The following is a 16,608-nucleotide window of genomic DNA, read 5'->3' on the forward strand; positions in this document are numbered from 1 at the left end:
ATTATCTGCAGATATCTATGCCCGGAAGTGGGTGCAAATAGCGGTCTTAGACAGGTATCTGCACCCCCTCCCCCCTGGAAGGTGCCAAAAGTGACACCGGAGGGTTCGGAAAAGCAGAGGTTCACTTTTTGTGAGAACCTCAGCTTTAAACGGCAACCAACAGAAATGCATGAAATGGAAACTGAATACAGACTTTTCCCTGTCATTTGTGTGCAGTTTGCCTTTTTATCAAACTGCTACAGTGAAAATTGACTCTTATGATTAGTCAGCATAAAACATTACATCGTTTTATAGTAGGTGAGGTTGGGGGGAGGAAAAAAAAAAAAAAAAAGTCCAACCTATGTGTGTGAATATATGTCAATATTACATTGTATATCCCTGTATGTTGTGGTCGTTCAGGTGCTTATCTAATAATTTCTTGAAGCCATCGATTGTCCCCGCTGAAACCACCGCCTGTGGAAGGGAATTCCACATCCTTGTCACTCTTACAGTAAAGAACCCTCTACGCAGTTGAAGGTTAAACCTCTTTTCTTCTAATTTTAATGAGTGGCCACGTGTTTTGTTAAACTCCCTTCCGCAAAAAGTTTTATCCCCATTGCGGGGTCACTAGTATGGTATTTCACATTTTCAGAAAAGACAAAGTCTGGGAAGAACCTCTGGGGCCAAGCAGTTCCTCAGATGGCGACTAATAAAGACTGTCTATGAACATTTTAAAAAGGAACAAATCTTGTAGTAATACCGTATATACTTGAGTATAAGCCGAGTTTTCAGCCCTTTTTTTAGGGCTGAAAATACCCCGCTCGGCTTATACTCGAGTCAGTGTACCTGAAGGGCCGAGAGCGTCCATTGTTTAAAAGTTGCGGCTTCCTCCTGGTCCCTTCCGTGATAGGCTTTTCCCCGCAGACACTGTGTTCAGTGTTTCGCCAATCACAGATGTCTTCTCATCCTCGTTGCCCAGCAGACACTGTGTTCAGTGTTCCGCCAATCACGGACGTCTTTTCATCCTCGGACAAGAGAACGTCCGTGATAGGCGGAACACTGAACACAGTGTCTGCTGGGAAACAGAGTCCGAGGATGAGAAGACATCTGTGATAGGCTGCTGGGAAACGCCAATCACGGAACGGGACCAAGAGACTGCGACTTTTAAACAATGAATGGATGCCCGCAGCCTGTAAAAATTTCAGGTACACTGACTCGGGCATAGTGAGGTGGCAATGGGCACAGTGAGGCGTGCAAATGGGCATTGTTGACCCTGCTTACAGTGGCTGCTGCATTCTCACCCTAGCCCTAGTAAATACGTTTTCCCAGTTTTTTGGGGTAAAATTAGGTACCTCGGCTTATACGGTAATGGTTAGAGGTGGAAATGAACTTGCCTTGTCTGCAACACCAAAGAAATTTTGCAAGCATTGATTCAAGTTAGAATTGAGATTCAAAACCGAGGTAACAACTGGCAGCAAGTCTGCTGTGAGGGCGTTCTGTAGTGTTGAACGGAGTTCAGCCTGACAGGGGAAACAAAAATAAGTTAAAGAGAAAAAAGGACACCAGCGAGGCAGCAATAAATCACACAATGAAAACAGAGAGAGAGTAACGGATCAATGAATTCTAGTAATACGGCATTAAAGTAGGTTTGGCTTCATTTGAACGGATATCTACTGGAGAACCTTCACATTAGCACAGCTTACATTCTCTATACATGACCAGTAGTAGTATTTTGACTCAAAAGATTGTAGTTGTGTATGCATAGGAAATTACTAAAAAATATGTGTTATCAGAGGAAAACTGAATAAAACATTAACAGCGCTTTTTGGTCACTACCGTGACTCATGAGTTCAAAAAAATCTCATAACCTAAATGGGCTGATAAAAAAGCTCTCAGGGTCAAAACACTTGTTTGGCAGCTCCTATCAGTCTCTTTACATGAACAGCTCAGTCAAAAAACCAAACTGTGTGTGTGATGAAGTGTCAATTCACATATCACTGCTGAAGCAGAAAATGTAGATAAAATCTTCTCCAAGCACTACAGGACTGTATGCTTCACACTGCTATCCTTCCCCTATAGGTAATGTACTCACCAGATATTAGGTGAAAGACAGCATAATAAATACTGGATCTCAGCTCGTCTCCTCAAAGAACTGGATGAATGTCAGCTGTGATGGGATCCTGGTGTTGAATCACTCTGCTACAGCTTGTCTCTCTGCAGTTGTAAAGAGGTGTTTCCCGGGTAGTAACAAACTTTGAATCTGCCCACGATACCAAATTCACACTGACTGTGGATGAGTTTTATGATGAAAATGGGAAGAAGTTGGAGACTATTCAGGGAGACAGTGTCTTTCCGGTCCTCTTATTGCCACTGGGTTGTGATGGTGTGGAGCATACACACTAGTGATTGTAAAGGATGTGGAACCCCATTCTCCATTGAGGAGGTTGGAATGCAGGACAAGCAAGCAGGAAATCCCTGCCCCCCACCTACGGTGCTGGACCACAGCAATATGTACCTATAACAAGGCAGGACAAGTATTATAAAGAATGGAGAATGGGGTTCCACATCCTTTACAATCACTAGTGTGTATGCTCCACACCATCACAACCCAGTGGCAATAAGAGGACCGGAAAGACACTGTCTCCCTGAATAGTCTCCAACTTCTTCCCATTTTCATCATAAAACTCATCCACAGTCAGTGTGAATTTGGTATCGTGGGCAGATTCAAAGTTTGTTACTACCCGGGAAACACCTCTTTACAACTGCAGAGAGACAAGCTGTAGCAGAGTGATTCAACACCAGGATCCCATCACAGCTGACATTCATCCAGTTCTTTGAGGAGACGAGCTGAGATCCAGTATTTATTATGCTGTCTTTCACCTAATATCTGGTGAGTACATTACCTATAGGGGAAGGATAGCAGTGTGAAGCATACAGTCCTGTAGTGCTTGGAGAAGATTTTATCTACATTTTCTGCTTCAGCAGTGATATGTGAATTGACACTTCATCACACACACAGTTTGGTTTTTTGACTGAGCTGTTCATGTAAAGAGACTGATAGGAGCTGCCAAACAAGTGTTTTGACCCTGAGAGCTTTTTTATCAGCCCATTTAGGTTATGAGATTTTTTTGAACTCATGAGTCACGGTAGTGACCAAAAAGCGCTGTTAATGTTTTATTCAGTTTTCCTCTGATAACACATATTTTTTAGTAATTGTTGATTTTATAATAGCTGCTATATACCTTATAAACATTGTTACATTTGATTACACCATTGAGCGCTGGGATTAGAGTGATTTTAGGATTATATCTGATATTTTTTGTATATGCATAGGAAATGTTTTACATTTGGCTAGAGCAGGGGTGGCCAACCAGTGGCCCGGGGGCCACATGTGGCCCGCGGAGCCCTCTGATGTGGCCCGTGACCTCCTGCTCTGGAATGGTGGGTTGGCAAGCCCAGATTGCAGGTTGCCGGCCCGCCATACCACAGCATCCGTGTTGTGAATGAAGCTGGTGGTAGAGGAAGAAAGTGGCTGTGGAGCAGAGTCCAAAGGCTGATGCTTACTCTACAGCGCTGGATTTTGCCATAGGTGGTGTCTATGGCAAAGTTCAGCTAACCCGCAAGATAGACACAGGTGCACTACGCGGTGTGGGTAAACTGCAGCACATCAGTGTGAAAGCAGTATTGGGCCCTTTTCACATGATCAGCCCGACCAAATGGGACCCTCAATTCACCTCTATAAAGAAACAGATGTTTGTTTACGCCCGCCTACCTCCAATCCGAAAAACAGAAGGGAATTTGTCCCCTTTCATCTGGGCGGATCAGAGGGCCTATAGAGTAGCAGTAACCTGTCATCCGCCCGCTCCGCTCATTGTGGCCCTTGACTGGTTACCAAGTTTCTTAAGTGGCCCTCGCTCTATAAAAAAATTGGGCACCCCTGGGCTAGAGTATGGAATACTTTGTAAAAATGTTATTGCATAGTGTACCCATGGGGTAAATCCACCCTCTCATTTTTACTGTAGAGTGTACCCAAAGGGTAGAATCACCCTCTATTTTTTGGTATTGTCTTTAAATCTTCCAAATGAGCACTTGTTCTGGCGACAACTGGTTAAGAGATATTTTCTCTTGCATCTTCAGGTTACAAGAAAAAAAAGAAGAAAAAAAAAAAAAAAAGACAGACCAGATTTTTAAATGCCATCAAAATCCAAAGATCCATTTAGATGGAATGTTTTTGGGTGGCTACGCTTTAAATACCTTCTAGACACATTTTGAAGGAATACCCTTTTGATGCTAGAGTCGGTAAAACTACTTTTCTTCTTCTAACTTACCATTCGTTTTTGCAGATCTTCCCTTGCTTGAGATGACAGACCCTCCTGCTTTAATATTTCTTCGGTACTCTGAGTCACTTGTCTTGACACCGTTTCAGCAATAGTAGCAAAGGATGTGGACACAGCGGAGGTGGTGGCATTTGATGCTGAAGACAGTGCAGCCAAGTGAGTATCTGCCAGAAAACAAATTTAAAGTACAAAAATTATAGAATTTTCTGTTCATCGGAGCAACTGCCATCAATCATCTAAAATGGTTTTTAACCACTTGAGACCCGCGCTATTGACAAAAGACATCAACAGCGCGGTTCTCAGGTGCCAAGTGGACGTCTTTTGAAAGCATTATCCGTGCGCGCCACTGGGGGGCGCGCGGCGGGCAACCACTGTGCCGCCGCATTGCTGGGGAGACGATGCGTGTACCTGACGGCCGCGATGTCCGCCTGGTACACGCGATCGTCGGTGACAGCAGGGACGTGGAGCTCTGTGTGTAAACACAGAGCTCCACGAGCTGTTAGAGAGGAGACCGATCTGTGTCTCTTGTACATAGGGACACAGCATCGGTCACCTCCCCCAGTCACCCCCCTCCCCCCACACAGTTAGAACACACCCAGGCTACACATTTAACCCCTTCCTCACCCCCTAGTGTTAACCCCTTCCCTGCCAGTCACATGTATACAGTAATTAGTGCATTTTTATAGCACTGATCGCTGTATAAATGTGAATGGTCCCAAAATTGTGTCAAAAGTGTCAGATACGTCCGTCGCAATATCGCAGTCCCAATAAAAGTCGCAGATCGCCGCCATTACTAGTAAAAAAAAAAAAAAAAAAAAAAAAAGAAAAAAAAAAAACAATTCTGTTCCCCATTTTCTAGGCGCTATAACTTTTGCGCAAACCAGTCGCTTATTGAGTTTTTTTTTTCACAAATACGTCGAAAAATACGTATCGGCCTTAACTGAGAAAAAAAAAATATATTTTTTTTTTTTAAATGGGATATTTATTATAGCAACAAGTAAAAAAAAATTTTTTTTTTTTTAAATCGTCGCTCTTTTTTTGTTTATAGCGCAAACAATAAAAACCGCAGAGGTGATCAAATACCACCCAAATAAAACTCTATTTGTGGGAAAAAAAGGACGTCAATTTTGTTTGGGAGCCACGTCGCACGACCGCGCAAATGTCAGTTAAAGCGACGCAGTGCCGGAAGCTGAAATTTCGCCTGGGAACGAAGGGGGTTTATGTGCCCAGTAAGCAAGTGGTTAAACAACATTTTAGTTTTGTCATTTTCAATATGCACGACATTTTATTTAAAACACATACACACCTAGGCAGATTCTTACCTACAGAGCAGATATAGAAATCCTGCATCCCCTGATGCTTTACACTGCAATCTTCCACAGATTTCTGAATCCTTTGAAACCTTTTATTCATCTGCTCTGCAAAGCTTTCATGGACCAGAGCATTATGTTGATCTACGGCCTTTTTGCGATCCAATTTGGCATGGAGGCCAGAAACATGTTCAGTGGATTCCTGGACTGTGACCAGCAACTAGAAGACGGAAGAAAAAAAAAAATGTTCCAATAAGTTTTAATGGATTTCAGCCTTGTGTACATTTTAATGTTTTCACTTAGGTTAGACCCCCTGTCACTTTTTATAGCGGTCTGTGCCTCCATTAGGGAAATTCACTCTTTACCTTTTATTGTTATCCATACGGCAATTTTTTTTTAAATTTTCTGTTGCATCTGAAGAACATGAAGGGAAGTTTTCCCAAATAGTAGACAAACTCAAAAAATTTAAAATACTCCATTAAAAAATAAAAATAAAAATAACCCCCACAAAAAAATTAAGTTGCTATACACTAGGGCCAGATCCACAAACCAATTACGCCGGCTTATCTATGGATACGCCGCGTAATTTCAAAGTTACCCCGTCGTATCTTTGTTTTGTATACACAAAACAAGATACGACTGAATGAGGGATCGATCCGACAGGCGTACGTCTTAGTACGCCGTCGGATCGTAGGTGCATATTTACGCTGGCCGCTAGGTGGCGTTTCCGTCGAATTCCGCGTCGAATATGCAAATTAGCTAGATACGGCGATCCACGAACGTACGTCCCAGCGCATTTTTTTACGTCGTTTCCGTAAGGCTTTTTTCGGCGTATAGTTACCCCTGCTATAGGAGGCGTATCCTATGTTAAGTATGGCCGTCGTTCCCGCGTCGAATTTTAAAATTGTTACGTCGTTTGCGTAAGTCGTTTGCAAATAGGGCTTTGCGTAGAATTACGTCACCATCGTAAGCATTGGCTTGTTCCGGTTAAATTTCGAGCATGCGCACTGGGATACCCCCACGGACGGCGCATGCGCAGTTGAAAAAAAACGTCATTTACATCAAGTCAAGTATTTACATAAAACACGCCCCCATCACATACATTTGAATTGCGCGCCCTTACGCCGCCTAAGTTACGCTACGCCGCCGTAAGTTACGGCGGAAATTCTTTCAGGATACAACAAAAAAAAAAAAGTTACGGCGGCGTAGCGTATCAGAGATACGCTACGCCGGACGGAGGAATGCGCCGCGCTACGTGGATCTGCCTCTAAACCTTGTTCCATGTTTGACATTTCAAAAACACATTAGAACTAAAGCGTTAGTAAACTGCTACCAAAAAAATAATCGGGCACCAGGTATTTGAAGTCATAATGTGCTAGTACGCATCGCATACTAGCACCTTACGATGGACTTGCCTGAAAACGAAGCCCTTCAGCGGCACTCTCACCGCTGAAGGAGCTTCTATCTTTGACCGGTCAACTTTGTGGACTTTGCATGGGAGTTGCCGTTAATGGTACTTTATGGTAAGCTTTATTCTAAGCATACAGACAGATAAAAATATATCTCCTGAACGTGCACCGTTTAGGAGAGATTCACGTGTTTTGCAGCCAGTGACGTCACCATTTCATGCGCTCTGCTCTAAATTGGAGTTAAGACTGAATATGCTGTACATCCAAATGCTGTGACGGCGATTCCCATGCGCATGTTTGCAGGCGTCACCGTCATACCTTGTTAGCAGTATTATGAAGATTCTTCTCTGTGGACTCCAGAGCGGTCACCACAAACTCCTCCTCGGAAAGACGCAACTTAGATTCCTGTAGGTTCTTGTGGGTTTCCTCCAGCTCCTTCTCCTTATACTGCAGAACCGTGCTACACTCCTCCAACTCCTTCTTACTCTCTGAGAACAGCTCAGTCGCCTGTCAAAGAATAAAGTCGGTAAATATGCTGTAGGTTAGTTGGAGCATCACACAGAAAAACTTCAACATTCTAAAAATCTCAAAAACTTAAGTCATAGTCATGATTTGTTATTAGAACTAAAATATATATATATATATATATATATATATATATAAATATATATATATATATATATATATATACACACACACACACACACACATTAGGGCTGTGCAAATGAACTTTTAATTAATCGATTAATCTTTAATTTTTTTGATCGATCAAAATCTTTTGATTGGTACTCACCTCTCCGCCGGCTTCTGGGCCTTCAGGGAGTTCCCTCGGAGATCCAGTAACGTCACGGACACCGGTGGGGCTTGCCGTGTCCATCTGAAGGACTCCTTTGCCGTGCCTTCATATCTGCATGCCAGCGGGACCTTACTATCTGCCACACACAAGGGCTGTTACACTTCCCTCTATCAACCTGGGATTCTACAGCCATCCACTGGGAGATGTGATAGTTCCCTTCATGGGACATCTACATGCCTATGGACTGATGTTAACCTCTCCTCATCTGGATTCAGCAGTGGTATCGTTGTACACATTTTTATACCAGTATCATACTTAGCTACATGTTTTTATGACTGCTTTTGGTACCGTTTGGTATAACTCGCACCATTTTTACAGTTTATGTAGCTACATCGATTTTATCTCCAGTGCAATATTTATTTGGTTACCTACTTGAAGACTATAAAAGTTTTAATGCTATTCCCATCGAGCGCTGCCTTTGTGTGTTTTTTGTATCCTGCTATCCATTTTTTCAGTGGTTGGTAGCTGCACTGGCAATCAGCCTGCAAGGAGATCAGCTAAAGGTAGTTGGATCTGTATGTGCATTATAATTAATCGAAATTAGTCGATTAATTGATTAAAAAAAAAACGATTAATCGAACAGAAAAATTTTGATCAGTAACAGCCCTAATATATATATATATAAAAAATTAAAATACACACAGCCTGACTAGCCTTAGAAAGAACAGCGATATTCGTAACTGCGCAGTAGAACTTTGGCAGATAACAAGTTTGTACTTTTTTCAAGTAAATGGATTGCAGCATTTGTCCCGTCTCTTGACCTTATTTTTTTATATATATCAATAATACAGAGCATGTTTCAGTATTGAAATGCTTTCCATAATTATAGTGCAGCTGCAACAACCATATAAAATCAGGTGCTTTAACAAGCTTCATTGAATACAATGGAGACAGACAACCATACCACTCCTACGCGTTTCACCTCACACAGGGACCCAATTGTAGACTTGAGAATAGAGAAGGGTGAATACATTTGTATGCATGCTCTAGCAGCGCCAATGTTTTTTTTTAAGTTATAGAACACATGCACGTTATCAATGAATTTTTGCGGTAGTAATTTTTGGGGGGGGGGGGGTTTAAGAATTGTATTGTCAATATTGAAAATACAAAGGGCCCACAAAAGGCACTTTGAAGTAAACTCATCACGACAAATACAGAGGTGCCGCAAGAGTTGAAGATTTTTCCCAATCTTGTATGTGCGACACCATTGGTAGTGGACATTCTGTTTGGTGTGGGATCACAAGTTGGACTTTTTTCTGGACACATTTATCTACACTTATTTACACTCCAAATGTATGCAGAGTGAACTTTTTTCACTAGTGGGTATTTTCATTGTCTACATCGGGGATATGCAATTAGCGGGCCTCCAGCTGTTGCAGAACTACAATTCCCATGAGGCATAGCAAGACTCTGACAGCCACAAGCATGACACCAGAGTCAGAGGCATGATGGGACTTGTAGTTTTGCAACAGCTGGAGGTCCGCTAATTGCATATCCTTGGTCTACATTAAAGCAGTGTTTCCCAACTCCAGTCCTCAAGGCACACCAACAGGTCATGTTTTCAGGCTTTCCATTATTTTGCACAGGTGATTTGATCAGTTTCACTGCCTTAGTGATTACCACAGCCGTTTCATCTGAGGGAAATCCTGAAAACATGACCTGTTGGTGTGCCTTGAGGACTGGAGTTGGGAAACACTGCATTAAAGGATGTGATTGGTTGTGTATTGGTGCCCGTTTACTAGAGCAACACCTTTATTTACATAAAATTATCAAATTTTTGCAGGGAAATAAGAATAAAAATACCCTCTTCAGCTCCTCCTCCATGGCGGCAATCTTTTCCATATAGTCAGTGATTTGTTCTTCTTGATTTACTATTTTCACTTGAAGCTCTCTGTTAAAAAAAAAAAAAAAAAAATTGTCAGCATATGCATTCTCATTTATATAACCCAAGTATTTTTAAAGCTGAATGCATGGATTCCAAACTCAATCTTTAAAATGGAAGTAAACCCTCCATACACCCAGTGAAGTGAACAGCCTCAGATAATACACAAGGATGAACCAAATTTCCCTACATAGGTTTTATATGTATATCTGCTGTCTTCACATTTATATACGGTTTAGAAAGTTCAGATCTGTTAGGAGATTTTCTCTTCCTGTTTAACACAGAGTGTGATGTCTGGGCATACAGCCAAGATAGCCAAAATTGATGATTGAAGAAAAAGGCACACACCCCCATTTTTCAGATAGGCAGAGACTCTCAGAGGTGTTTTGTTAACAGGGCCAGCTCCCTGCTAATCTATTTTAGCAACCTCCGACAGAAATTTCAGGCTGCTTTGATCTGGTGTGTGTATATGTATATATATGTATATAGATATAGATATATATATATATATATATATATATATATATATATATATATAGATATAGATAGATAGATAGATAGATAGATAGATAGATAGATAGATATATATATAATCTATCTATCTATCTCCATATAAATATTTTTTTCACACTTTTTTTCTGTCACATTTTAAAAAGGTAAAAAATGCTTTAAAACTTATTTACAAATGTCCACAATGAAATGCAGCCACCTAGTGATTACCTAGATGCTGGTCTGGTGGTGGGTTCACATCAATGCACGCTGTTTCAATGATACAAGCAGTTTCTCTGAAATGATTATGAGCAAGCCAGCTCATTCTACACTACATATGAACATTACTTTCCAACAAGGAAAATAGCCTATGTGTGAGCCGAGTGTTAAACGCTTGTAAAATCTAAACACATACTCATAGTTTTCACTGGAGAGGTAGACTCCATTCTTCTCTCTGGCTACAGCAAGGTCCCTCTTTAACCGTTCAATCTCCTCTGTGTATTCCTAAAAAGAAATGCATACGGTCAATACAGCAATGGTCATGGCACAGATGGTTCCAACACGGCAGTATGTCAAATGGGAGACATTACCTTGATCAGTGCCCGTTTGGTCAGTTTCTGGTTAACTTCAGGCTTGTTCATGATGCTCTTCGCTCGGTTGGCATATTCCAAAGTGCTCACCGTTTCCTGCAATAATGCACAATTATTTACATATTGTCCTTTGTGGGGAAATACCAATCTTTTTCGCATTTCTATATTTTACCCAACCCCAATTATAGGCCTGTTTTGGTGTGAAAACCTTGCGAGACACATTTCCTGTGGGCCCCCTGCTCCCCCTTTCCCGTGGGCCCCCTGCTCCCCTGTGGGCTCTTTCCCTGTGGGCCCACTGCTCCCCTTCCCTGTGGGCCCACTGCTCCCCTTCCCTGTGGGCCCACTGCTCCCCTTCCCTATGGGCCCACTGCTCCCCTTCCCTGTGGGCTCTTTCCCTGTGGGCCCCCTGCTCCCCCTTCCCTGTGGGCCCCCTGCTCCCCCTTCCCTGTGGGCCCCCTGCTCCCCCTTCCCTGTGGGCCCCCTGCTCCCCCTTCCCTGTGGGCCCCCTGCTCCCCCTTCCCTGTGGGCCCCCTGCTCCCCCTTCCCTGGATTACATTGTTGGCTGTACATTCACTACTTCCAACTGCGACACGCAGCTCGGGCCCAATTTTCTGACCCTCCAACTTTAGCCATGGACCATTTTGGGGATCTTTTCTCTCAGGAGTCCTTTTCCAAACCTCTATTTCTTCCTCTACCTCAGCCTATTGAGTGTAGACTCCACTAGGATGAATAGACTATGGGAGAGGTATAGAGCGGACCTGCCTGATCTTGACAGAGGACTGTTTAGAAGATCGTACTCGATTTACTATTTCCTCCAGTGGCAGGTTAATTAAAAGAGGAACCGCAGTCTGCTCACATAATTTGTAATGAAAACATCTTTGCCATTTTGAAGCTTCCCTCCAACCACTTTGCATATTTTACATATAATGCGATTCCGTACTTGCCAAATACGCCTTTTTAAAGAGTATTGTTGCAATACTTTGTCACACCGTATTTGCGCAGTGGTCTTACAAGCGCACTTTTTTGGGGAAAAAAAAATTTTTTTAATTAAAAAGATAAAACAGTAAAGTTAGCCCAATTTTTTTTTTATATTTTGAGAGTAAATTGATACCCAATATGTAACGCTTCAAAATTGCGTCTGCTCGTGGAATGGCGACAAACTTTTACCCTTTAAAATCTCCATAAGCGGCGTTTAAAAAAAATTCTACAGGTTGCATGTTTTGATTTAGAGGTTTAGGGCTAGAATTATTGCTCTTGCTCTACCAATCGCGGCGATACCTCACGTGTGGTACTGCTTTCATATGCGGGCGCAACTCACGTATGCATTCGCTTCAGCGCGTGAGCTCGGCGGGACTGGGTGCGTTCCTGGCTTTTAACGCGGAGGTTCCATAAAAAAAAAACTTTTAATAATGACACTTACCTGTCCTAGCCGCCAGCGATGTCAGCCCCCGCCGATCCTGGCAGCTCCTAGCGCCGCCATCCACAGTAAGGTAAACAGGCAGTGAAGCTGCTTTCTGGGACACACACAGTTCCCAGAATGCAGCGCACCCCATTCACAAGAAGACACCGAGTGTAGGAGGAGGAAGAGAATCCACCGGAGGATGAAGAGGCAGATTTGGCACTTCCGCATAGCAACAGCTATTTAGGGCAAGTAAAAAAAAAAATCCCATTTTTTTTTTTTTTGGTGGAAATTTTTTTTTTCAGGTGAAACCTCCACGTTAACTTTTTTAGCTGGATCCTAAATTCCAAGCAAATTTATCAAGCCCTGGTTTGGATGCTCTGGTGTATATTTGATGCATTTAGATCAGAGGTGTCAAACACAAGGCCCGCGGGCCGAATCCGGCCCTCCAGGCCATTTCATGTGGCCCTCGCACCTCTCCTGCAGCTGCAGGAGAGCTTCAGCCCTCCTTTGGTCCTCCTCCAGATCCTTCATTTCTGCATTCAAGCAATGCATCCAGCTTCTTCCCAGCAGCAGCATAAGGAAAGGGGGGTGCATTGTGATGTAAGGGAGAGTGGGGGACTCAACTTCTGGTGGTGGGGTGGCTCTTGACATCTAAGATATGGGGAGAGGAATGCGCTGGACATCTAATCTTACAGATACAACCAGCCCTTTTGAGGGCAATTATAATGTTCATGCGGCCTACGATAAAATTGAGTTTGACACCCCTGATTTAGATGCTCTCTAGTGTATTTGTAATGCATTTAGATGCTCTGTGGCAAATATTCAATGCGTTTAAATTCACTGTGGCGTATATTCGATGCGTTTAGATGCACTCTGGTGTAGATTTGATGCACGCTGGTGTATTTCCAATGTGTTTAGATGTTCTCTAGTATATTTTTGATGCATTTAGATGCACGCTGGTAGGTATTTGAGGCATTAAAAATACACCAGAAAGCATCTAAATGCATCACATACCAGCGTGCATCTAAATGCATCAAAAATACACCAAAGTGCATGTAAATGCATAAAAATACACTAGAGAACATCTAAACACATTAGAAATACACCAGTGTGCATCTAAAGGCATCAAATATATTTCAGTGTGCATCTGAAGGCATCAAATATATACCAGTGTGCATCTAAATGCATCAAAAATACACCAGAGTGCATCTAAAAGCATAAAAGATACAGGAGAGCATCTAAACGCATTAAAAATACACCAGAGTGCATCTAAACGCGTTAAGATGCTCTCCTGTATATTTTATGCGTTTAGATGAATTCTGGTATATTTATTTTGATGCTTTTATATGCACTTTGGTGTATTTTCCAGACTGCCCCCATTGTTTGACAAGCGCTGTTTAAGAGCTGTCCAGGGGTGGCTCGGTTCTGGATAGAGGGGTTCGGGTTTATTAACTTCCATCTGCAGCTAACCCTCCCAATTTCCCCCACTTTGGCTTTGTTGGGCATTTGAAATGATGAAGACCCAGATGTATGAAACTCAAACTTATTTGTTATATTATGCCAAGAGAAAGATCATACCTAAATGGAAAGTGGAAAATGTCAATTAAACGCTGTAATTCTGCTGTACAAGTTGACTTATATTGTTCGGAATTGCCCTAAAACGTTTTTATAGGGTATGGCAGCCATGGGCGGCCTAGTGGTGGAGCTATTTTCCACCTGATTATCTTGCCCATGGGGCCGAGTGGCTGTGCTGCCTATCTTGCTCTTGGGGCCTTGATTTAGCATTAGTATAGGACTGGGTAACTTCTGTACATTCCAAACATTGTACTGTTAATATTGTTATTATATGCACCGTTACTATACTGTTAGATGTATTTTAGCTCTGTTCCAAAAAAGGAACATTCTGATTTGTAAAATAATGCACAATTTGAGACCATATATTGCTTAACAAACACTCCTAAACACAATATAAAAAGTGATCTACCCCAGAGATGTCACGCTACCAGTCAAAATAAAACGGGGGAGGGGGATAAGGGTACATTGGTGCAGTACAGTTGTGCTCATAAGTTTACATACCCCGACAGAATTTATGATTTCTTGGCCCTTTTTTCAGAGAATATGAATGTAAGACAAATTTTTGTGTTATCACTCATGGTTAGTGTTTGGCTGGAGCCATTTATCAATCAACTGTGTTGTTTACTCTTTTTAAAATCATAACAGCAGAAACTACCCAAATGACCCTGATCAAAAGTTTACATACCCTAGCGATTTTGGCCTGATAAAAAGCACACAAGTTGACACAAAGGGGTTGTAAAGGTTGATTTATTTTTAAATGGGTTCCTTTAAGCTAGTGCATTGTTGGTTCACTTACCTTTTCCTTTGATTTCCCTTCTAAATGTTTTTTTCCTTTGTCGGAATTTCTCACTTGCTGTTCCTCCTCAGTAAGCTTTCCCCCATCATTCGAGCCGTTCTGGCTGGGGGTTAGTCAGCCAGAACAGCTTACTGAGGAGGAACAGGGAGTAAGAAATCCGACAAAGGAAAAAAACATTTAGAAGGGAAATCGAAAGAAAAAGGTTAATGCACTAGCTTAAAGGAACCCCCATTTAGAGAAAAAAAAAACTAACCTTTGCAACCCCTTTAAAAAGGTAACCATCGTCACCTGTGATCTGTTTGCATGTAATTAGTGTGTGTAAAAGGTCAGGGAGTTTCTGGACTCCTGACAGACCTTTGCATCTTTCATCCAGTGCTGCACTGATGTTTCTGGATTCTGAGTCTTGAGGAAAGCAAAAAATTGTCAAAGGAGCTGCAGAAAAGAGCAGTTGAACTGTATAAAACACGAAAGAGGGACAAAAAAATATATCCAAGGAAGTGAGAATGCCAATCAGCAGTGTTTAAACTCTAATAAAGAAGTGGAATAATGAGGGGTTCTGTTTAAACCAAACCACGGTCAGGTAGACTAACTAAAATTTCAGCCACAACTACCAAGAAAATTGTTCGGGATACAAAGAAAAGCCCACAAATAACTTCAGGTGAAAAAAAGTTTCAAGATGCACAATAAGGAGGCACTTGAAGAAAGATAAGCTGCATGGCCGAGTCGCCAGAAAAAAAAAAAGCCACTACTATGCAAATGCCACAAAGTATTCCACTTACAATATGCCAAACAGCACAGAGACAAGCCTCAAACCTTCTGGCACAAAGTCATTTGGAGTGATAAGACCAAAATGTAGCTTTTTGGCCACAACCATAAACACTGCATTTGGAGAGGAGTCAACAAGGCCTATGATGAAAGGTATGGAGGTGAAACGCTGATGTTTTGGGGGATGTGTGAACTACAAAGGCACAGGAAATGTGGTCAAAATTGATGGCAAGATGAATGCAGTATGTTATGAAAAAATACTGGAGGAACATTTGCATTCATCAGCCAGGAAGCTGCACATGGGACGTACTTGGACATTCCAACATGACGACAATGATCCAAAACACAAGGCCAAGTCCACCTGTCATTGGCTACAGCAGAATAAAGTGAAGGTTCTGGAGTGTCCATCTCAGTCTCCTGACCTCAATATCATTGAAAGACAGCCCAAGAATTTACAGGAACTGGAGGCTTTTTGCCAAGAGGAATGGGCAGCTTTACCATCTGAGAAGATAAAGAGCCTCATCCACAAATGCCACAAAAGACTTCAGGCTGTCACTGATGTTAAAGGGGGCAATACAAGGTATTAATAACTTGGGTGTGTAAACTTTTGATCAGGGTCATTGGGGTAGTTTATGTTGCCATTATGACTTAAAAAGAATTAACACAGTTGATTTATAATAAATGGCTTTAGGCAAACACTAACCATAAGTGAAAGAAAAGTTTTTGTGTTATCATTCATATTATCTGAAAAATGGCCAAGAAATAAAATTCTGCAAGGGTGTGTAAACTTATGAGCACAACTGTATATCCATGGTAGAATAGAATGGGCAAACCATATTTACCTCCAGGTTAATAGAGGCTGGAGAGACTGTGGCAATGATGGATGTTTTTGTTCTTCCTCCCAGAGAGTCCTGTAGGATCCTTGTGAGTTTAGACTCTCTGTATGGGATATGTGGCGCTCGCTCTACCAGGGCTGTGATCACTCTGCCCAAAGTCAACAAGGACTGATTGATATTGCCAGCTTCACGGGCTCTCTTGTCTACAGCTCCAGAGCGACCGATGTTCTCACTTCCAGCCAAATCGACCTGCAAAGATATGCATACAGAATAAGATGAATGGGTTCTCTTTACTGGTTCTATACAGGGTATCATCGAAGGGTGCAACAGACTGGACTTCTTGCAATAACTGAACAGTAGAGAGGATGCAATTTTTTCTGAC

General features: G+C 42.1%; 1 protein-coding gene across 1 annotated transcript in view; it reads right to left on the reverse strand.

Annotated features, from left to right (window-relative positions):
* KIF11 (kinesin family member 11) overlaps positions 1–16,608 on the reverse strand; it is a 59,359-nt gene that overhangs the window by 19,622 nt on the left and 23,129 nt on the right. Inside the window, exons 9-16 of the mRNA XM_040361796.1 lie at positions 16,233–16,475; positions 10,853–10,948; positions 10,678–10,766; positions 9,695–9,782; positions 7,354–7,542; positions 5,639–5,846; positions 4,308–4,480; positions 1,374–1,499 (exon numbers count right to left, since the gene is read on the reverse strand). Coding sequence (XP_040217730.1) covers positions 1,374–1,499; positions 4,308–4,480; positions 5,639–5,846; positions 7,354–7,542; positions 9,695–9,782; positions 10,678–10,766; positions 10,853–10,948; positions 16,233–16,475 — 1,212 coding nt within the window. The remainder of the gene's footprint in view (positions 1–1,373; positions 1,500–4,307; positions 4,481–5,638; positions 5,847–7,353; positions 7,543–9,694; positions 9,783–10,677; positions 10,767–10,852; positions 10,949–16,232; positions 16,476–16,608) is intronic.

Source organism: Rana temporaria, chromosome 8, assembly GCF_905171775.1.
Source record: "Rana temporaria chromosome 8, aRanTem1.1, whole genome shotgun sequence".
In the NCBI taxonomy this organism is placed as follows: Eukaryota; Metazoa; Chordata; class Amphibia; order Anura; family Ranidae; genus Rana; species Rana temporaria.